The 22,487-nt window shown below is 40.6% G+C and overlaps 1 protein-coding gene across 2 annotated transcripts; it reads right to left on the bottom strand.

Moving 5' to 3' along the window:
• Positions 1-569: 569 nt before the first annotated feature.
• Positions 570-21,893, bottom strand: ZFP37 (ZFP37 zinc finger protein). Of its 2 annotated transcripts, none has more exons than XM_010587726.3 (4): positions 21,650-21,893; positions 5,421-5,547; positions 4,760-4,897; positions 570-2,287 (listed from the first exon to the last, which is right to left on the bottom strand). In XM_010587726.3, exons 1-4 carry the CDS (start codon positions 21,776-21,778, stop codon positions 684-686), a joined length of 1,998 nt encoding a protein of 665 aa, XP_010586028.3. In that variant the 5' UTR covers positions 21,779-21,893; the 3' UTR covers positions 570-683. The 2 variants fall into 2 exon arrangements, with proteins under 2 accessions (XP_010586028.3, XP_064147652.1); XM_064291582.1 differs by having other exon boundaries at positions 4,760-4,894; positions 21,650-21,892.
• Between the last annotated feature and the right edge of the window lie 594 nt (positions 21,894-22,487).

Genomic DNA, 22,487 nt, shown 5'->3' with positions numbered 1-22,487 from the left:
CAGAGAGACAAAGGCAAACACATATACACCCTTTCATACACAAAAGGGAATATACTATATACATGGTTCAACAACCTGCTGTTTTCACTTAACAATACATCTCAGACATCATTCCCTATCAGCACAGGTATATTCTCATCTGCTTTTTTCATTCTCTCTCAATTTTATGTTAACATTTTTTTTACATAAATAACAACCGCTAAGTTTTCTAGGGTTACAGAAGCAAAGACATTAAGAGCTGGGTAATAATATCAGAGAAGACACTCATACCAATAGCCACACCTACTTATACATGGCAATAAAGATTTTCAAATTGAGTTCTAATATGTAATGCTTAAATACACAAAATCCAAGCAACTCAGGAATTGTTGATACTTGCAATTTATTCCTCTACTGTTCTGTTTATTCAATTTATTTACAATTTTAAAAGCTTTATATTTCAAACTGAATATGCAGATCATTTATAATTGAGTATTTTTAAAACTCTTTTCTATAAGAGATTTGATATCAAGTTTGAACCCTTACTTCCATCCACTACTTCTATGCAAAGAATCATTTTCAAATTTTCTCATGTGCAATGTGGTGTGGCTTCTTGATAAAGGCTTTCTAACATTCATTAAATTCAGAATATTTCTAACTTATATAAAACCTTTAGTTCAGTGCAAAATTTTCACACATTAATTTCACTCATTAGATTTTGCATTTAAATGAGTTTTCACATGTTTGGTAAGGGATGCATTTAGTTTGAAAGATTTTCCACATTCACTGCATTCATAGGGTTTCTCTCCAGTGTGGGATCTCTGATGTATAACAAGCTGTGACTTTGCACAGAAGGCTTTTCCACATTCATTACATTTATAGGGTTTCTCCCCAGTATGGATTCTCTGGTGTACAATAAGGTGTGACTTTTGGCTAAAGGATTTCCCACATTCATTACATTCATAGGGTTTCTCCCCAGTATGAACTCTCTGATGTTGAGTAAGGCCTTCAATTTGTTTGAAAGCTTTCCCACACTGATTGCATTCAAAAGGACTTTCACCTGTATGAGTTCTCATGTGGTAAGTAAGAGATGAGCTGTGTCCAAAGGCTTTTCCACATTCTTTACATTCATAGGGCTTCTCCTTTGTATGAGTTCTTTGGTGTATAATTAGGTGTGACTTCTTGCTGAAAGCTTTCCCACATTCTGTGCATTCGAAGGGTTTCTCACCTGTGTGAATTCTCATATGTTTAGTAAGGGATGAACTATACTTAAAGGCTTTTCCACATTCATTACATTCATATGGTACTTCACCTGTATGCGTTCTCACATGTTCAGTAAGAGATGAGTTATATCTAAAGGATTTTCCACATTCCTTACATTCATAGGGCTTCTCACCTGTGTGAGATCTCACGTGTTGAATGAGGTTTGAGCTATGTGTGAAGGTTTTCCCACATTCAGTACATTCATAGGGCTTTTCACCAGTATGAATTCTTAAATGGTCAGTGAGGGCATGTTTATGACTGTGGGCTTTGCCACACTGAGTACATTCATATGGTTTTTCTCCAGTGTGAACTCTCTGATGTACAACAAGGTGTGACTTCTGGCTAAAAGCTAGCCCACATTCATCACATTCATATGGTTTCTCTCCAGTATGAATTCGCTGATGGTCAGTAAGTCCTTGTTTATGGCTAAGAACCTTCCCACACTGATTACATTCATAGGGTTTCACTTGAGTTTTGTCACACTTAGTAGAAGGTGAGTTATAGCTCGATGATTTCTCTCCACTTTGAATTTCGTCCTGCTTAGTATGGGATGAGCTATGACAGGATAATTTCTCATGTTTCTTTCCAGTTTGAGTTTTGTCATGCTTATCAGATGAACTATTGCTGGATAATTTCTCATGTTTCTTCCCAGTTTGAGGTTTGTCACACTTATCAGATGAGCTATGGCTGGATAATTTCTTATGTTTCTTCCCAGTTTGAGGTTTGTCTTTCTTTGTAACAGGTAAGTTATGGCTGAATGATTTCCTGTGTTCTTTAGCTGCATCAGGTTTCTTTTTTACATAGTTTCTTGTATGATCAGGTGAGTCTAAATTCTGTTTCAAACTCATTCCATGTGAAGCAAATTTAAGAAGCCTTTTTTGGGAAGGAGCATGTTTTGTACTCACACTGATTTTTTTCCCCAATGAACTACACTCAAGGCCTGTCTTCTTAGTTGGAATTTCCTTTTTGAATACAGTATCCCTAAAGAGTTTCTTTTGAGATTCCTGGTGCTTCTTTACCTGGCCATCACCTTGCTGATCTTCTTCTAAAATAAAATTCAATGAGATGTTCTTATGAATCTTTCCACTCTCATATTATGGAATAAAATTTATAATAAAATGCCCTGTTGTAGGGTTGAGTCTTTATTCAAGCCTAATCTCCCAAAGAGAAAGAAATATCAAGAGAAAATGTCCCTATCCTCTTGGACTTGCTGTAGTAAAAACAGGAAAGAAAATTGACAATAATGATTAGAAATAGCTTTGACTATTTACAAATATGAATTTTCAACCTGGGCCAGAAGATGAAATAAACACAGATGCAGTAGATAAGGAACAGATAATTAGGGAAAAGAAGAGTTTGTGACTGTAGTTGACATTTTTTGAGGTTTCTCTCCAGCCTAAGCTGCCCAGCTCTGAAAATTGCCAACCTACTCACAGTAGCTCTTGGAGGCTGTGCTATAGTACCCTAACTCTCTACAGTCACAGCCAAGAGGTCCATTAAGATTCTTCCTCCTAAAGATTTAGACTCTGGTCTCCATTGGATGCATAAATTAAAGAAGTTATATAAGATGGTTCTGTTGTTGTGTTAAAAATCAAACCAAACCCACTGCCGTTGAGTCGATTCCAAATCACAGCGACCCTATAGGACAGAGTAGAACTGCCCCATAGGGTTTCCAAGGAGCGCCTGGCGGATTTGAACTGCCAACCTCTTGGTTAGCAGTCGTACCACTTAACCGCTATGCCACCAGGGTTTCTGTTGTTGTGTTAAGTATAGTTAATTTTTGACTCACAGTGACCCCATGTGACAGAGTAGAACTGCCCCATGGGGTTTTCTAGACTGTAAAGTTTATGGAAGCAGGAGACACTGCGTAGGTTCAAACCACCAACCTTTTGGTAGGCAGCCAAGTGCTTAACTGTTACACCACCAGGGCTCCTTTAAGATGGTTCTAGTATAGGGTCGCTATGAGTTGGAATTGACTTGACGGCACTGGGTTTGGTTTGTGTTTCATTTTAGTATAGCCATATTTTCCCTGTGTAAACAGAAAGCTCATCAGTAGAAAGAATGAAGCTTATACACACACAGAAGCAGGGATGTAAGACCATATATCCCCAATGAGACCATCCACATAACCCCAATTCCTAATGGCTTCCCAGTTCCTGATTCTAGTCCTTGGTAAGATCTGGCTGAAGTACCTGCCCTTAGGTTATAATAGGGTATAATATAATTATACCCATGTCCGTATAATAAATTCCTCTGTTCTACTTAGGCTAGATCAAGTAAATTTTTGTTATTACAACCAAAAGACCAGAATAGAGAAAATATGGTGAGTCCGCCAAGGAGCATCCAACACTTTATAGGTGACTAAGCAATTAAACCCTGGTGGCATAGTGGTTACGTGCTATGGCTGCTAACCAAAGGGTTGGCAGTTTGAATCCGCCAGGTGCTCCTTGGGAACTCTATGGGGCAGTTCTACTCTGTCCTGTAGGGTCACTATGAGTCTGAATCGACTCAACGGCACTGGGTTTGGTTTGGAAGCAGTTAAGCAGGAAAGGATGTTCCATTGTACCACCCATGACCAGTATACTAATGAAAATCTGTGTTTAAAAAAAAAAAAAACCTATAATTATTCTGAATTCCCTGATGCTTTTATCAAATGATAAAATTAACAGTAATCAGCTTGGCAAACAAACTTTACAGCATTTGGATTCACAGTATATACATAAGATTGTTTTTCAATAGTTTACTAGGGAACACACCTTTGTCCTTGTCAGGTCAGGCTACTAACTGGCATTGATATTAGAGTCTGGAGTCTTGGTTTTCTATTTTGTTCTTACCACAGCCTGAGTAGTATGGTAGACTGTAGTATTGTTCTTGGGCCCCACTGGTTGGTTGTTTGGATTGCAGTGTTCCTTCCTGGGGAAGGATTATACATTCCTGCTCTCTTCAACTTGGGAGTGGTCAAGAGATCTGCTCTGATCAATAAAATATGAGTTGAAAGAGAGAACTACACTTGCAATCAGCAATTTTGAGTCACCATGTGGTTCCACTCACCCTTTTACCCCTTTGCCATGAGACCAGCATGAGCCAGATAGGGACTGCTTCTTCATCCTAGGTCTCCAAATGAAGATAATGTGCAACAGGGCTGCAGCTTGAGTAAGAATTAGTTTTTTCTTGTTCTTAAGTCACTAAGATTTTGGATCATTTCTTAATGAAGCATACCTTAGCCTAAGCTGATTGATAAACATGGTATAGCCAAACTCCCATAAGTAAGAATGTCTCACTATATAGTGAACCTCCCATGGGAACCTCTCACGTGGAGAGGCTTATAGAAGACAAAGATGTCAGAATCGCCAAAGTTAGAAAATTTTTGTAGTTTGAATTGCACTTCCCCCAAGGGACTCTGATAATTTTCTACTGCCACTTCCTTGTTAATAAAGAATGATCTTAAGTCCTTAAAAAGAATTTAAGAATTAATTATTCTTTGAAAAATTCCATTGTGACCAAACTAGGAATTTACCTCCATTGGCTCCTATTTGCGTACATCTCGCTAATTCACTTGGGCAACCTTGACTGGGTCTCCTCCTCTTCCTCGACCATGGCTCTTCTCCTTTTTCCAACTTGGAGATTATGTCTGGTTTGGGAGCTTCATACCCTGCTTGTGGGAAATGGCAGAAATTGAATGCAGAGCGACAAACACTCCAGAAATCAAGCCCCGACATTTGAGCTTCAGGGCCTTTAAAGGATAAAAAAGACATGACTTCTAAAGCTTCACAATTTAGATGTTCCTGTACCTCAACTAAGGAACCCTGGTGGTGCAGTGGCTAAAGCACTTGGTTGTTAACCAGAAGGTCAGTGGTTTGAACCTACCAGGTACTTCTTGGGAGAAAGGTGTGGCAGTCTGCTTCTGTAAAGTTTTACAGCCTTGGAAACCCTATGGGGCACTTCGACTCTGTCCTATGGGGTCACCAGAAGTTGGAATCAACTCAACAGCTGTGGGTTTGGTTTTGGTTTGGTACCTCAACTGAGCTTACCTTCAGTTTTGGAGGTGGGGGCATAAATATCCTTTCTAGTACCCAAAATTTTTTGACCCATAAAAATCGAGGCCAAATTTATCAAGGATTTTAGAGAGGATGTTATCATAGTGGACATATTTTGAATTACAAAGGAATTGTCCTTACCCACTGAGGCTAGGTTACTGTAGTTCTCCAGCATCACGTCTTTATACAGGTTCTTATGAACAGAATCCAGTTGCTCCCATTCCTTCTGGGTAAAGGCCATAGTCACATCTTTGAATGTTACTGCTCCCTGTAACAGCACATTACATCCTTGTTCAGTCTAATGTTATTCACATTCAAAGGGTGATTTGGACAAGATAATAATAACTTGTTCTTACCTTGACCATGTAATATTGACCAGGATGCTAGGAGGATACCTATTCTTTATACCATTTTGCTTTTTTTTCGAGAAACAAATGTATTAAAAATGACCCTATTGTGAATTTATTTGCTTAACAGGCTAAATAAAAACATACTAATATCAGAGAGAAAAATAATTTACAAAAAAAGAAACAGAAGCAGTTTTTCTTTTCTTTTTTTCCTCCTTGTTTTGGGAATGGTTTTAGTTCTGGATTAACAGAGCATCCAGGGACCATAGTTTCAGGGGTACCTCCAGTCTCTGTCGGACCATTAAGTTTGGTCTTTTTATGTGAATTTGAGCTCTGCTCCATACTTTTCTCCCTCTCTGTCCGGGACTCTCTGTTGTGTTCCCTGTCAGGGCCATCATTGGTGGTAGCTGGGCACCATCTAGTTCTTCTGGTCTCAGACTGGTTGTGTGTCTGGTTTATATGGCCCTTTGTGTCTCTTGGGCTCATATTTGCCTTGTGTCTTTGGTGTTTTTCATTCTCCTTTTTTTTGTTCCAAGCGGGTTGGGATCAACTGATGCATATTAGATGGCTGCTCGCAAGCTTTAAGACCCTAGACGCCACTCACCAAAGAAGGATGCAGAACAATTTCTTAACAAACTTTGTTAAGACAGTTGACCTGGATGTCCCCCTAAACTATGGTCCCTAGGCTCCAGTCCCAGCTACTCTGTTCCTCAAAGTGTTTGGATGTGTTCAGGAAATTTCTTAGCTTTTCCCTCGGTCCAATTATGCTGACTTTCCCTGTATTGTGTGTTGTCCTTCCCTTCATTGAAGATGATCCTGGTCTACTGTCTACTTAATGAATTCCCCAATCCCTCCCTCCCCAACATAGTAACCATCAAAGAATACTTTCTACTGTGTTTAAGTCTTTTCTTGAGTTCTTATAATACTGGTCTCATACAATATTTGTCCTTTGCAACTGACTAATTTCACTTAGCATAATGTCCTCCAGATTCATCCATGTGAGATGTTCTGAGGATTCATCATTATTCTTTAATGTTGGGTAGTATTCCATTGCATGTACATACCATAATTTGTTTATCCATTCATCTGTTAATGGGCACCTAGGTTGTTTCTGTCTTTTTGCTATTGTGAACAGTACTGCAATGAACATGTGCATGTATCTATTTGTGTGACAACTCTTATTTCTCTAGAATATATTCCAAGGAGTGAAATTGGTAGACCCTATGGTACTTCTACTTTTAGATTTTTAAGGAAGCACCAAATCGATTTCCAAAGTAGTTAGAACATTTTACATTCTCACCAGCAGTGCATAAGTGTTCCAGTCTTTCCACAACCTCTCCAACATTATTTTCTGTTTTTTGGATTAGTACCACCCTTTTTGGTGTGATATGGTATCTCATAGTTTTCATTTACATTTCTCTAATGGCTACTGATCATGAGCATTTCCTCATGTATCTTTTAGCCGCCTGAATGTCTTCTTTGGTGAAGTTTCTGTTCATATCCTTTGCCCATTTTTTAATTGGGTTGTCTTTTTCTTGTTGAGATTTTGCAGTATCTTGTAGAATTTAGAGATTAGACCCTTGTTGGATATGTCATAGTCAAAAATTTTTTCCTAGTCTATAGGTTCTCTTTTTACTCTTTTGATAAAGTCTTCTCATGAGAACAAGTATTTGATTTTTAGGATCTCCCAGTTATCTAGTTTCTCATCTGGTGTTTGTGCATTGTTAGTTATGGTTTGTATACTACAGGGCTACCAGCATTGTCTCTATTTTTTCTTCTATGATCATTACCATTTTAGATTTTATATTTAAGCCTTTGATCCATTTTGAGTTAGTTTTTGTACGTGGTGTGAGGTATGGGCCTTGTTTTTTTTTTTTTTTTTGCAGCTGGATATCCAGTTACGCCAGCGCCATTTGTTAAAGAGACTGTCTTGCCCCCATTTAACAGACTTTGGGCCTTTGTCAAATATCAGCTGCTCATAGGTGGATGAACTTATGTTTGTATTCTCAATTCTGTTACATTGGTCTATGTATCTGCTGTTGTACCAGTTCCAGGCTCTTTTGACTACAGTGGCGGTATGATAGGTTCTAAAATCAGGTACTGTGAGGTCTCCCACTTTGTTCTTCTTTTTCCATAATGCTATACATATAAAGGGCCTGTTCCCTTTCCATATGAAGTTGAATTTTTTTCTCCATCTCATTAAAAAATGCCGTTGGAATTTGGATTGCGATTGCATGGTATCTATAGATTGCTTTGGGTTGAACTGATATTTTCACAATGTTGAGTCTCCCTATCCATGAACGTGGTATGTTTTTCCACTTATGTAGGTTTCTTGAGTAGTGTCCTGAAGTTTTATTTGTATAGGTCTTTCACGTCTCTAGTTAGATTTATTGCTAAGTATTTTATCTTCTTGGGGGCTTTTGTAAATGGTATTGATTTGGTGATTTCCTCTGAAGTTCTTTGTTGATGTAGAGGAATCCAACTGATTTTTTGTATGTTTACCTTGTATCTTGATACTTTGCTGAAATCTATTAGTTCCAGTAGTTTTTTGTGGATTCTTTGTGGTCTCCATGTATAAGATCATATTAGCTGCAAATAGGGATACTTTTACTTCTTCCTTACCAATTTGGATGCCCTTTATTTCTTTTTCTCACCTTATTTCTCTGGCTAGGACCTCCAGCACAATGTTGAATAAGAGTGGTAATAAAGGGCATCCTTGTCTGGTTCTTGTTCTCAAGGGGAATGTTTCAGCTTCTCTCCATTTAGAATGATGATGGTTGTTGGCTTTGTATAAATGCCCTGTATTATGTCGAGGAATTTCCCTTCTATTCCTATTTTGCTAAGAGTTTTTATCAGAAATGGGGGTTGGACTTTGTCAAATGCCTTTTCTGCATCAATTGATAAGATCATGCGGTTACTTACTTTTAGTTTTATGTGATGGATTACACTGATTGTTTTTCTAATGTTGAACCATCCCTGCATACCTGGTATGAATTCTACTTGATCATGATGAATTATTTTTTGATATGTTGTTGAATTCTATTGGCTAGAATTTTGTTGAGGGTTTTTGTGTCTATGTTCATGAAGGATACTGGTCTGTAATTTTCTTTTTGTGTGCGTCTTTACCTGGCTTTTGTATCAGGGTTATGCTGGCTTCATAGAATGAGTTCGGGAGTATTCCTTTTCTATGCTCTGAAATACCTTTAGTAGTACTGGTGTTAACTCTTCTCTGAAAGTTTGGTAGAATTCTCCAGTAAAGCCACCAGGGCCAGGGCTTTTTTTGTTGTTGTTATTGTTGTTGGGAGTTTTTTTTTTTTTATTACCTCTTCAATCTCTTCTTTTGTTATCAGTTTATTTAGTTTTTCTACCTCAGTTTGTGTTAGCTTAGGTAGGTAGTGTGTTTCTAGAAATTTGTCCATTTCCTCTAGGTTTTCAAATTTGTTACACAATTTGTCATAGTATTCTGCTATGATCCTTATTATTTCAGTTGAGTCTATTGTGGTATCATCCATTTCACTCCTTATTCAGGTTATTTGATTCCTCTCCTGTTTTTGTTTTGTCAGTTTGCCAATGGTTTATTGATTTTGTTGATCTTTTCAAATAACCAGCTTTTGGTCTTGTTAACTCTTTCAATTGTTTTTCTATTCTCTATTTCATTTATTTCTACTCTAATCTTATATATTTCCTCTCTTCTGGTGCCTGAGGGCTTCTTTTGCTGCTCTCTTTCTATTTGTTCAAGTTGTAGAGTTAATGTTTTGATTTTGGACCTTTCTTCTTTTTGGATGTGTGCATTTATTGCTATAAATTGACCTCTGAACACTGCTTTGCTGTGTCCCAAAGGTTCTGGTAAGATGTGTTTTCATTCTTATTTGATTCTATGAAGTTCTTTGTTCCATCCTTGGTTTCTTCTATAACCCAGTCATTTTTGAGCAAGGTGTTGTTTAGTTTCCATGTATTTGATTTTTTTTCCTTGCTGTTTCTGTCACTGAGTTCTACTTTTATGGCTTTATGGTCAGAAAAGATGCTTCATAATATTTCAATGTTTTGGATTCTGTTAAGGCTGGTTTTGTGGTCTATCCTGGAGAATATTTCATGTATGTTGGAAAAGAATGTATACTTGGTTCCCGTTGGGTGGAGTGTTCTGTATATGTCTAGGAGGACCAGTTGATTGTGGCATTTAGATCTTCCGTGTCTTTATTGAGTTTCTTTCTAGATGTTCTGTCCTTCACCGAAAGTGGTGTGTTGAAGTTTCCTATTATTATTGTGGAGTTATTTCTCTTTTCAATGCTGTTAGAGTTTGCTTTATGTATTTTGGAGCCCTGTCATTGAGTGCATAAATATTTACTATGGTTACGTCCTCCTGGTGTATTGACGCTTTAATCATATAGTGTCCTTCTTTATCCTTTGTGGTGGATTTTGCTCTAAAGTCTATTTTATCAGACATTAATATTGCTGCTTCTGCTCTTGCTTGATTGTTGTTTGCTTGATATATTTTTTTCCATCCTTTGAGTTTTAGTTTGTGTCTTTGAGTCTAAGGTATGTCTCTTGCAGGCATTATATAGACAGGTCATGTTTTTTTGATCCATTCTGCCACTCTCTGTCTCTTTATTGGTGCATTTAGTCCATTTACATTCAGTGTAATTATTGATAGGTATGAGTTTAGTGCTGTCATTTTGATTTTTTTTTTTTTTGATCTTGACATTTTCTTTTTTCCACTTAATTTTCTGTGCTGAATCATTTTTCCTTATGTATTTTTTTCATCTTTTTCATTATAGTTGATTTTTGTTTACTGAGTCTTTATGTTCTCCATCAAGGCTTTATATATGTCATCCCATTGCCTTCTTGCCTACATGGCTTCTGCTGATTAGTCAGTACTTACTCTCACTGGCTTTCCTTTGTAGGTGACTTTTCATTTATCCCTAGCTGCTCTCAAGATTCTATCTTTATCTTTGGCTTTGGCAAGTTTGATTATAATATGTCTTGGTGACTTTCTTTTGGGATCTACCCTGTGTGGGGTTCCTTGAGCTTCTTGGATAGATATCTTCTCATCTTTTATGATATCAGGGAAGTTTTCTGCCAGCAAATCTTCAACAATTCTCTGTATATTTTGTTATCCTCCTCCATTCTGGTACTCCGATCACTCGTAGGTTTTTCCTCTTTATAATATCCCATGTAATTCCTAAAGTTTCTTCATTTTTAAAAATTCTTTTATCAGATATTTCCTCAAATAAATTGGTGTCAAGGAATTTATCTTCAATCTCACTAATTCTGACTTCCCTTGACTCAATTCTGCTTCTATGACCCTCTATTGGGTTGTCTAATTCTGAAATTTTATTGTTAATCTTTTGGACTTCTAGTTGCTCTCTCTCTGGTTCCTAGCAGCCTGTTAAATTTGTCGTTCTGTTCTTGTATTGTTTTCCTGAATTCCTCTATTGCTTTGTCTGTGTCTTCCTTGACCTGGTCTGAGTTTTTCCTGATCTCCTTCCTGATATTTTGAAGAGCTCTGTGTATTAATCTTTTGAATTCTAACTCTGGTAATTCCAAGACCTTATCTTCCTTCAGAAGGTTTCCAGGTTCTTTATTTGGTTGCTTGCTGGAGCTAACTTGATCTGCTTCTTTACGTGATTTGATATTGATGAGCCATCAATAAATTATCATATTTATTGTATGTTTGCTTACTGTGTCCTAGCTTTTTGTTTTCTTTTGTTTTGATATGCCCAAGTAGGCTTGGCATGTGAACTACTTTGGTTATTGGTGTCTTTGAAGTTCTCACGTCCTGTCACCAGGTGGTTAGAACAGCTAGGAGTCTATTCACTTTTCTTGTGAATTGTGATTCATCTCATGTATCCAGGTCATCAGTCACTAAGTGTGTGGTACTGACTCTCACCTATAGCCCTAGATGGGCAGGGCTGTGTAGGGGTGTTCAGAGCAGGCATAGGTATCTGGCTACAGTAGGGGGCTACGTGCTGAGCAAGGCAGGAGGCTAACGGCTGCCCCTGAGTGCCTGGGTGGAAGGCATATCCCTGTCACTTTGATTGGGTAGGTGGGTGAGTTTTGCAGCCAGACTTTGGACACCCAATGCTGTTGGCTGTAAGGACTGGGAGGCACAACTTATTCTCAGGCCTTGGCTGCTGCAGTTGAAAATAGGCTTCAAGTATATGCCCTTTTGTTCTACGCTAATGAGGGCCTATGCTGTTGAATCAACCCACACTGGTCTAGGCAGGGGTGAAGGGTGCTACGAATCCATGAACCCCTTATGCCAGTGCCTAGGCAAAGGGGCAGTGCCTGCACTGAATTCCTGGCTTGGTGGGGGGTGGCAATTTTTTAAAGCCGTGAGATTGGTCTGGGCACGGATAGGCCTGAGTTCCTGGCTTAGGGGGCTTGGCATTAATGAGGGCCTGTGGTGCTGAATCGCCCACACAGGTCTAGGCAGGGGTGAAAGGAGTTCTCTGGTTGGCAGGCGTGGTGATTTTTTTGAAGCTGTGAGATTGGTTTGGGTGCGGACAGACCTGAGTTCCTGGCTTAGGGGGCTTGGAGGTTTTTTTCAAAGCCAGAGTCTGGTTTGGGCACGGATACCCTTTAGTTCCAGCTTAGTGGGCATGGCAGTTGTTGAATACTGGTGGACTGGTGTCAGAGTGGAGCAGGGAGGTGGGTGGGTGAGGGGAAAGAGACACTTCTCCACTCTGAAAGTCCCAGAAGAGGAAGGATTATTTTGACCCCATGTGGTAGGTTAGATGCTTGCACTTAACTTTCTTAGGTAACAGCACCGCTTCCCCCCGGCTCCAGAGTCTTGTGCAGACTCTCCACCGACCAGTCTCTGCTGACGTGGTGAAACACATCCTGACTGCTACTGCTTGCCTCAGCCCATGTGCACCAGCCAACCCAAACTGCAGGGTGTTGGCTACCACACAATTGACACGTCTTCGCTGCTTCTGAACTGTCTCTCTTCCCCCTTCCACTCAGTCTAACTCCTTGAATTTGTCTTTGATGATCAGGGCTCCTGTCATATATAATCGATTCACTTGTTTCTTCAGGTCTTTGTTTAAGAGGGACTATAGGAAGCATCTGACTATTCCACCATCTTGGCCCCAGCTCCCCCAGAATCAGTTATCTTTTATAATGAATAACAGAATGCTGTGAAGAAGTGTTTATAGAGCTCTGAGGTTTAAGAATTAAGACTTTTGATTTTTATAGCCTGTCAAAAAATCATTCATGTTTGGGAGCAAAAAAAAAAAAGACATCTTAGGCATGCAAAGATGCAGAAAGTATGCTACCTGTCTACTTTATAAAGAAAGAGAAGGATTAGGATGGAGAAAGAGGGAGAGAGATGAGGCAGGGAAGAAAAGAAGGAAGAGAAGGAGAAAATGAAAGATTTTTTAAAAGAAAGAAAATTGGATAAGAATAGAGATTTCAAGATTAAGAAAAACTTAAAATATAAGAGAGAGCTCTGTGTGGAAGTTGTATTGGTGTGTGCTTTGGTGTGTATATTTTCATCACAATTACAGAGAAAGAACTATAGATAGATATCTTCTTGTCTTTCAGGATATCAGGGAAGTTTTCTGCCAACAAATCTTCAGCAATTCTCTCTGTATTTTCTATTCTCCCTCCCTGTTCTGGTACTCCAATCACTCGTAGGTTATGTCTCTTGATAAAGTCCCACGTGATTCTTAGGGTTTCCTTATTTTTTAAAATTCTTTTATCTGATTTTTCTTCGAATATATTGGTGCCAAGTGTTTTATCTCTAATCTCACTAATTCTCACTTCCATTTCCTCAATTCTGCTCCTCTGCCTTTCTACTGAGTTGTCCAATTCTGTAATTTTATTGTTAACCTTCTGAATTTCTTTTTGCTGTCTCTCTATGGATTCTTGCATCCTATTAAATGTCATTATGCTCTTGAATAACCTTCTTAATTTCAATTGCTTTATCTGTGCGTTCCTTGGTTTGTTCTGTGTTTTGATGATCTCCTTTCTGATTTCTTGAAGAGTTCTGTATATTAATCCTTTGTATCCTACCCTCTGGTAATTCCAGGAATATCCCTTCGTCTAGAAGATTCCTTGATTCTTTGTTTTAGGAGCTTGTTGAAACAATCGTGGTCTGCTTCTTTACGTGATTTGATATTGACTGTTGTCTCCGAGCCATCTATAATTATTGTATCAATTTATTTTATGTTTGCTTACTGTGTCCTAGCTTCTTGCTTTGTTTTGTTTTGTTATGCCCAAATAGGCTGCTCCAGTGAGCTAGTTTGATTGTTGGCACCTTTGAAGCTCTAACTTCCTGTCACCACATGGCTACAGCTGTTACCCCCCCAAAAAAAACCCAGTGCGAGCTGTTACCAGGTACATAAGCCTAGGAATCCATTCACTTTTCTTGTATGGATTCAGTTCAGGTGTCCAGGTAGTCCATCTCCAAGTGTGTGGTACAGGTTCTCACCTTAGTCTTAGAGAAGCAGAGGTTAGTGGTGTAAGCACAGGTATCTGGCTGCAGCAGGGGGTCACGCTCTGAGCAAGGCAGGGGGCTGACAACCATCCCCCGTGTGTCTGTAAGGAAAGCACGTGCCTGTTCCCTAGAATGCACAGGTGGGTGGGCTCTGCAGCTGGACCATGGGCACCCAATGCTTTTGGCTGTAAGGACTGGGAGGCACCACTTATTCTTGGACCCCTGTCATAGGTGGCTAGGTGTATGGGTGGAGCCACCAGTCCTCAGGCCTCTGATGTGAGTAGGTGAGGACCCTACTTAACAGGTAGAGTGGTGTCAAATCTCAAAAAGTTGCCTCTCCACCACACAGCTGAAACCGTTGAAGTAAGACTTCAGGCACATACACCCCTGCATTGTGCCAACGAGGGCCTAAGCTGCTGAAATTGGCTCACAAACATCCATGCAGGGACAGAAGGCATTCAGAGTTCATGGACCACTTGTGCTTGTGCCCAGGCAAAGTAGCCACTTCTACCCTGAGTTCCCAGCTTAGGGGAGCCTATAGATTATTTTTTCCCCGTTTATTAATTTCTTCCTTCTCCAAGGCTGGGAAAATGGCTCAGGGCACGCAGCAGGACTGTCATGGATTGAATTACGTCCCCCAAAAAATGTTTGTATCAATTTGGCTGGGCCATGATTTCCACCATTGTGTGGTTGTCCTCCATTTTGCGATTGTAATTTTATGTTAAAAAGGTTTAGGGGAGGATTGTAACACCACCCTTACCCAGGTCACATTCCTGATCCAGTGTAAAGGGAGTTTCCCTGGGGTGTGGCCTGCACCACCTTTTATCTCTCAAGAGATAAAAAGGAAAGGGAAGCAAGCAGAGAGCTGGGGACCTCATACCATCAAGGAAGCAATGCTGGGAGCAGAGTGCATCCTTTGGACTTGAGGTTCCTGTGCTGAGATGCTCCCAGACCAAGGGAAGACTGATGACAAGGACCTTCCTCCAGAGGCGACAGAGAGAGAAACCCTTCCCCTGGAGATGACACCCTGAATTTGGACTTGTAGCCTACTAGACAGTGAAAGAATAAATCTCTCTTTGTTAAAGTCATCCACTTGTGGTGTTTCTGTTATAGTAGCACTAGATGACTAAGACAAGGATCTATCTCAGGCCCAGGGAAAGCGACTGCCACTGAAGCCAGCTCAGGGGCTAGAGCAGAGGGAGGAGGAATCAGATAAATGAGAAAGGATTCTTTCAAAAGGGGTGCTCTTTGGTCTTTGCAGTAAATCAGACGCAAGTACTTATCCTCTGCTGAGAGCGCTGTTCTTCGCTGGTTTCAGAGGCATGAGTAGACTCTGTGCTGCTCATTCTCTCTCACTGAGGAAACCACATCTCGAATGCTACTACCAGTGCTGCCACTGTCACGCCAGGTGATCAGGCCTGTACCGCTTGCTCTCTGTTGCTGAAGAAACTGTGTCCTGAACACTACCACCAGCCCCATTATGGTCATGCTCGGGGACGGGGACTGCAGGGCACCAGTTCCCACTGAGTCAGGTCTGGCAACTCCTCACTGCTTCTGAACCATCTCTCCCTCCCACTGCCGCTCACTCTGATTCCTAACCTTGTCTTTGATGTTCAGGGCTCCTAGCTTGTCATATATATAATTGATTCGCTAGTTTTTTTTGGGTCTTTGTTGTAAGAGGGACCACCGGAAACATCTGACTACTCTGCTACCTTGGCCCTGCCTCCGAGAGAGAACTATGAATAACAGAAACCAGTAAAATGTCTAATTAATCTAACTAACTTGTTAATGTGCTTGTGCAACTGTTATGAATATATCCTTGAAATCAAGAAGTATAACATGAGAACAATCAACAGAAATTGAACTTTCAATTCCTACTATAACTGGTAAGGTATAGGGACAAGGAAGAAATTAAAGCATGTTAAAGTTCCCTTATTAGGCATATGAAAAGGAGAATGAATGGCTATTGGAGAATTTTTATATAACAAGTATATGTTCAAACATATTTGTTTAAGATTTAATGATAATCCCTTACACCTACAGGTCACCAATAAATTACCTGCATATTATCACCAATTCCTAACCCCACAGACTTCTAGTCACTGACTCCCAATAGCCCTCCATCATTAATTGCCACTGGCCTCCCAATCACAGGGCTGATATACAGTCCTCCATAATCAGTGAGCCTCTTAATTCAAAATGACTGACCCAAAAAAACCTCCCAATCACTAACAGCAGCAGATCTCTCCAATCACCTGCTCCCAAATACAGTTCAATCACATATTCCCAAAAGTTTGTCATCCACTGATACTCATGGAACTTGTTGATCTCTACCTCCTATATGACTCAAAATCCTTCATCCTATCAACCCCCAACCACTGACACCAACAGAACTCCCATACAATGTTCTTTATAGAAATCTTAATAACTGTCAGCAAACTCCACTAAAATCTTTTTAGCCATTCCCTTCACCTACTTGTTTTAATTGAAATCTTTCTCCTAAGGAGCCTGGGTAGAACAAGCGGCTTGTGATCAGTTGCTAACTTAAAGGTTGGTGGTTTGAATCAACCCAGCAGCTCTGGGGAAGAAAAGGCCTAGTAAACTGCTTCCATAAAGATTACAGCCAAGAAAACCTTATGGAGCAGTTCACCTCTGTAACACATGGGGTCACCATGAGTTGGGAGCTGACTCAACAGCAGCTAACAACAACCACCTATCTCCTGAGGACCCTGTTTCCTTTCAGTGCTCTTAAGTGGAGCTATCTGTCTCCCTACCCACCAGGGCCTTTGTACCTCAGGGCCCGGAAGTGAGGTAAATGACTAATTTCAATCATTCCTCCTTCTGCCTTCAAAACCCCTAATTTGTTTAGAGTATCATCGAGTTTTAATCCATCAATCCTCTTTACTGGTATTAACTACCAACTTCTTGGTCATTGTGTTGGGTGTCCCCAAGAATACCTCTAGGTTCAATAATTCACCAGGAATGCTCACAGGACTCAGCATGGAATCTTACTCATGGCTATGATTTATTAGAGTAAAAGGATACAAAGCAAAATCAGCAAAGGGAAAAGGTAATGGAGCAAAGTCCAGAGGAAACCAAGTGCAAACTTCCAAGAGTCCTCTCCCAGTGAAGTCACACCAAAACCAAACCCACTGCCATCAAGTCAATTCTGACTCATAGTGACCCTATAGGATAGACTAGAACTACCCCATAGGGTTTCCAAGGAGCACCTGGTGGATTCGAACTGCCAACCCTTTGGTTAGCAGCCATAGCTCTTAACCACTACACCACCAGGGTTTCCATGAAGCCACACAGGATACACTTAATTCCTCCGGCAATGAATTGTGACAACACTTGTGAAATGTTATCTATAGGAAAGCTCTATAGAGTCTCAGTGCATAAGGTTTTACTAGGGTGTAGTCACATATTTTTGACATGTTATCAGAAGGGACCAGTCCCTGGAGTAGAACATCAAGCTTGGTAAGATAAAGGGTCAATGAAAAAGAGGAAAACCCCCAACAAGATGGATTAACACAGTGGCTGCTCAAGCACAGCAACAATTGTGAGGACGGCACAGGACTGGGAAGTGTTTTGTTTTGTTGTGTATAGGGTTGCTATGAGTCAGAATCAACTTGATGGCACCTAACAACAACAACAAGTCATGTAGGCACCCTCTGCCTCGCACATACAAAAATTCCAGATTCCCAGAAGGAAAGCATGTGTTCATCAAAAGCCACATCGTTTGTACCAACAGTTAGGCACAGTGAGCCATTCTTATCAGTTCTGGGAATGGTGGGAATACTGGTTGAATCTAAGTTTCCAGATGCCAACCATGGGTCAACCTTGCAAGATGGTCTTTCTAAGGAGCAGTCTCAAGACTTTTTTTCTTTTCTGCAATCACTCTGCCTCAGTGAAAATTTTAGCACCAGCTTCCTCTACACTACAGCTCTTGCCATCATTCTGCATTACTTCTACATCCATGTAGAAGAGCCATTCAACATTATGGCCTTTTCTCTTTCTTGAATCAACAATTCTTTCCTTATCATCCATCATACCATAGATCTTGTCATCACTATACCACTATCAACATCTCTATTTAAAACATTCAACCCTCTGAACATCATTTCCTATTCTGTCAGATTACTCTCTATAGTACTTTCACTCCAATAGTTTTCCAAACTCATCTACACTGGCTCTCATTTCCATCCACCAAATATGGTCCTTTCCAATACCACTGCTTCACAGAAAATAGAATAATCATCCATCCAGTTCCTCAGGCCAAAAATCTAAATGTAAATCTTGATCCTTCTCTTCCCTCATGCTCCATAACAACTCATCAGTAAGTCTGATTGGCCCATCTCCAGATATATTTTGAATGTAACTTCTTTTCATTTCACTTCTACAACCCTAGGCTAAACTACCATTATCTCTTGCCTTTGACTATTGCAAAAGGCTCCTAACTAACTTCCCTGCACCTATTCTTGCTCCTTTGCAGTCCATCTTCCATGAAGTAGCTATGGTGATTATTTTTTTTAATAATTTGTTTGTTGTTGTTGTTGTTGAGAATATACACAGCAGGACATACACCAATTCAACATTTTCTACATGTACAATTCAGTGACATCGATTACACCCTTCCAGTTGTGCAACCATTCTCATCCTCCTTTTCTGAGTTGTTCCTCCCATATTAACGTAAATTCACTGTTCCCTAAGGTTCCTATTTAATCTTTGCATTTCCTGTTGTCAATTTGATCCCATATAGATATATCTTAAAAGAGCACAATGCTCAAGACAGACATTCTTTACTAGTTAACCTAAACTACTGTTGGTTTTAAGAAGACTTCAGGGGATATTTTCGGTTTAAAGATTATCTCAGAGTAATAGTTTCAGGAGTTCATCCAGCCTCCATGGCTCCAGAAAGTCTGGAGTCCATGAGAATTTGAAATTCCGTTCTGTGTTTTCCCCTCTTTTGATCAGGATTCTTCTATAGAATCTTTGATCAAAATGTTCAGTAATGGCAGCCAGGCACCATCCAGTTCTTCTGGTCTCATGGCAAAGGAGGCAGTTGTTCATGGAGGCAATTAACCACATACTCCATTTCCTCTTCCTATTCCTGACTCCTCTTCTTCTGTTGCTCCAGGTGAATAGAGACCAACTGTTGTAATTTGGACAGTCGCTTGCAAGCTTTTAAAGCTCCAGGCACTACACAATGAACTAGGAAGTAGAAAAGAAGCACTAAACACATTATTAGGCCAATTAACTGGAATGTCCCATGAAACCAAGACCCTAGACCTCCAAACCAAAGAACCATATCCCACGAGGCTTTTGGTCGTACAAACACAGCCTCAGCAGCTACTCTTTTTTCTTTTTTGTCATTGTTGTAAATGTATCTATCACACAACTTTTGCCAATTGAACTTTTTACAGGTGTACAACTTATTGACAGAAATTACATTAATCAGCTGTGCAATCCTACCCTTAATCAATGCGATTTTGCCGTCACTGTAAACCAAAACTCAGTGGTCCATAAGCAGTAACCCCCCTTTGCCCCTGGTAACCACTATTAAACTTTGGTCTCTATACATTTGCCTATTCTTGTCTTTTTATATAAGTAAGGTCTTATAATATTTGTTCTTTCGTGACTGACTTATTTCACTCAGCGTAATGTCTTCAAGCTCCATCCACATTGCATCATGTACCAAGACTTCATTTCTCTTACTGGCTGAGTAGTATTCCGTTGTATGTATATACCACGTTTTGTTATCCATTCTTCTGCTGTTGGGCATTTAGGTTGTTTCAAAATGGTAATTTTGAAAAATACCAATCAGATTAGATCACTCCCCTGCTTAAAACTCTCAGTGGTTTCTCACTGAGACCAGATTAAAATCCAAACTATCTATATATAATCAAATTGACAACAGCAACTCAAAATATTAGATAGGAGCCTTAGAGGGCAGTGAATTTATGTTACTGAGGGAGGAACAACTAGAAGAGGGTAAGATGGTTGCACAACTCGTAGAATGTAATCAACGTCACTAAACTGTACATGTAGAAACTGTTGAATTGATGTATATTTTGCTGTGTATATTCTCAATAACAACAATAAAATAAATAAAATTTAGGAAAAAAATTCAGACTCCTTATCCTAGGTAATAAGATCTGGCCCCTTCCAACCACTGCAATTTCACACCTTTCTACTTTCTATGCTCCAACCACATTGGTCTTCCTTCTGTTTTTTGAGTATGTGGAGTTCACGCCTACCTCAGAGCCTTTGTAGTTGATGTTCCTTCTTCATAAAACACTTTTTTTTTTCAGAGTTGTCGTTTATGTCTTATCATTTTCTCAGATTTTTCCCTGATTTACCTGACTAAAGTCATATACTCACTACCCTCTCTACTACATTACTCACTCTCTACTACATTACTCTCTTTTACTGTCTTCATAGCACTTATCAGTATCTGGAATTATCTTATTTGTTTATAGTTTTATTGTGTCTTCCCTGCTTCTAGAATATAAGGATACTGAAGGAGGGACTCTGGCTTTGTTTGCTGCTGTATCCCCAGTGCTTCAAGCATTTCCTGACATAAAATACTTATAGACTGTTTGTTACCACAGGCCTCCAATCACTAACACCCAAAGACTACTCAATCGCCAGCCTTCACAAACCTCCCCCAGTGATTGAACCCTACAAGCTCCCAATCACCATTCTCCACAGAAAAATCAATCAGTAGCATCCACATGCCTCCAATCACTGACCTCTACAGAATTCTCAACCACTAAACCCTTCGATCCCCCTAAACCTGTGATCTCCTAGTCACAGAACTTTAAGCCTTTAATCATTAACCCCTACTAACCACTCCATCAGTGAAAGCCCAGTTATACCTCCTGGACACCTCCTAATCACTGACCTGCACAAACTCCCATTCACCTTTTCTCCCCAGATGACATACAGATCATCTAGAATTCCCAGAGACACCTCAATATTAATTCCCTACAAACTCCACCAACCACTATATGCCCATTGACCTCCAGAATCCTTTATTACCCATAAAAAAACAGGAACACATTAATTACTGGCTCTCAAAGACACTGCTAATCAGACTTCCACAAACATCACCATCACTGAACTCCAGGCCCCAGTCTCTGATACTCACACATATTCCCAATCACCAAACTCCTTAATTCCGAACATTACGCCTCTTTGATAACCCAGCCTCTAACCACTGCAGACACCCATCAGTGCTGACTCCCCTTGACATCCCACATACCTCCCCAATCTCACGAAGTCCCCATTCGCGATCCCCATAGCCTTCCAACCCCTGACATCTCGGTGATGCCCCATCACTGTCTCCACACATCCTCATAACACTGATTTCCCAAAACTGTAGCAATCGCTGACCCCACAGACCCCCTTTTCTACCCCCACGGATCCGTAAGAACGCTGATCCTCCAACCCCTCCAGCATTGACTCCACAGATTCCCAAATCACAGATCCGCACACACTACAGCAACCCTTCGATTACTGTCCCAGGATTAAAAGACCATCTCTCACCGCCAAACCGCCCCTGCCCAAATCATCCCCCTCACCGCAGCCCCGCTCCCCGACTCGGACACTGCCATCTCTGGGGGACCGCAGGCCTCTTCGCCCATTCCCGGCCTGCTGAGGTTCACCGTCTCTGGCTTTGTCAGGATCGGGTTGCTGCCAGAGGCCGACATGGCGGCCGCCAGGATTGCAGGCAGAGCCCGTCCGGCTGCGCGATGGCTGCACCACGAGATAATCTCCCGTGGGTGCGGCCATCTTGGCAATGGCTCCGCCGTACAGCGACAGGGGCCGGGGAAAGGGGAGGTGCTCTGTCCCTAGGGCTAGAGAGGTGGGAGTGGCGAGAAAGCTAGCGGATCCTCGAGTGGTGAGATGGGGCCGAGCACAAACTAGGCTCCTTACTCACAGCTGGAAGGCGGCTGTGCCTGACGTCCCATCCCCAGTGCTCAGAGTTCCTATCACTGGAAGACTACAGAAATTGAAGTTGCTTCTCCGAATACCCCGGGGTGTCTGTCGGTTGGTCGTACTGTGGGGGCTTGCGTGTTGCTGTCATGAAACACCAATAAGTCACTGCAGCCAGCTGCCTGGAAACGGGGAATCGCAATGTCTGGTGCGGACTCCAAAGAGTTAGGATCATTAAAAGAAATTAATGCGAGGAAGAAGGAAGGCCTGGTAGGGCAGATACCATAGATTTATAGGGAGAGGACTTTTGAAATGTATAATAAATCCTTTCGCTTATGGCATAAGAACAATAAGAAATATGAAGTAACATGTTAAGTGAACACACCTCTCCTCGATGAGAGCTCAGGTTTTGGTGGGGATATTTCCACCGATAATAAAACAACTGCAGCACCGCATAATTTCTCAATGTTCTATTTCATGAAT

The sequence above is a fragment of the Loxodonta africana genome, chromosome 9 (assembly GCF_030014295.1).
Source record: "Loxodonta africana isolate mLoxAfr1 chromosome 9, mLoxAfr1.hap2, whole genome shotgun sequence".
In the NCBI taxonomy this organism is placed as follows: domain Eukaryota; kingdom Metazoa; phylum Chordata; class Mammalia; order Proboscidea; family Elephantidae; genus Loxodonta; species Loxodonta africana.
Note: the sequence above shows the minus strand (reverse complement) of the source record. Positions and strands in the feature narration are given on the sequence as shown.

Bases quoted from the DNA above. Each gene is read 5' to 3' on its own strand.
- ZFP37 (XM_010587726.3), bottom strand. From the start codon at position 21,778: ATGTCGGCCTCTGGCAGCAACCCGATCCTGACAAAGCCAGAGACGGTG. The intron at 5,548-21,649 runs GTGAGGGGGATG...GTGCTGTTACAG, and splicing joins AGTCGGGGAGCGGGGCTGCG to GGAGCAGTAACATTCAAAGA. The intron at 2,288-4,759 runs GTAAATTCCTAG...ATTTTATTTTAG, and splicing joins GCAAATAGGAGCCAATGGAG to AAGAAGATCAGCAAGGTGAT.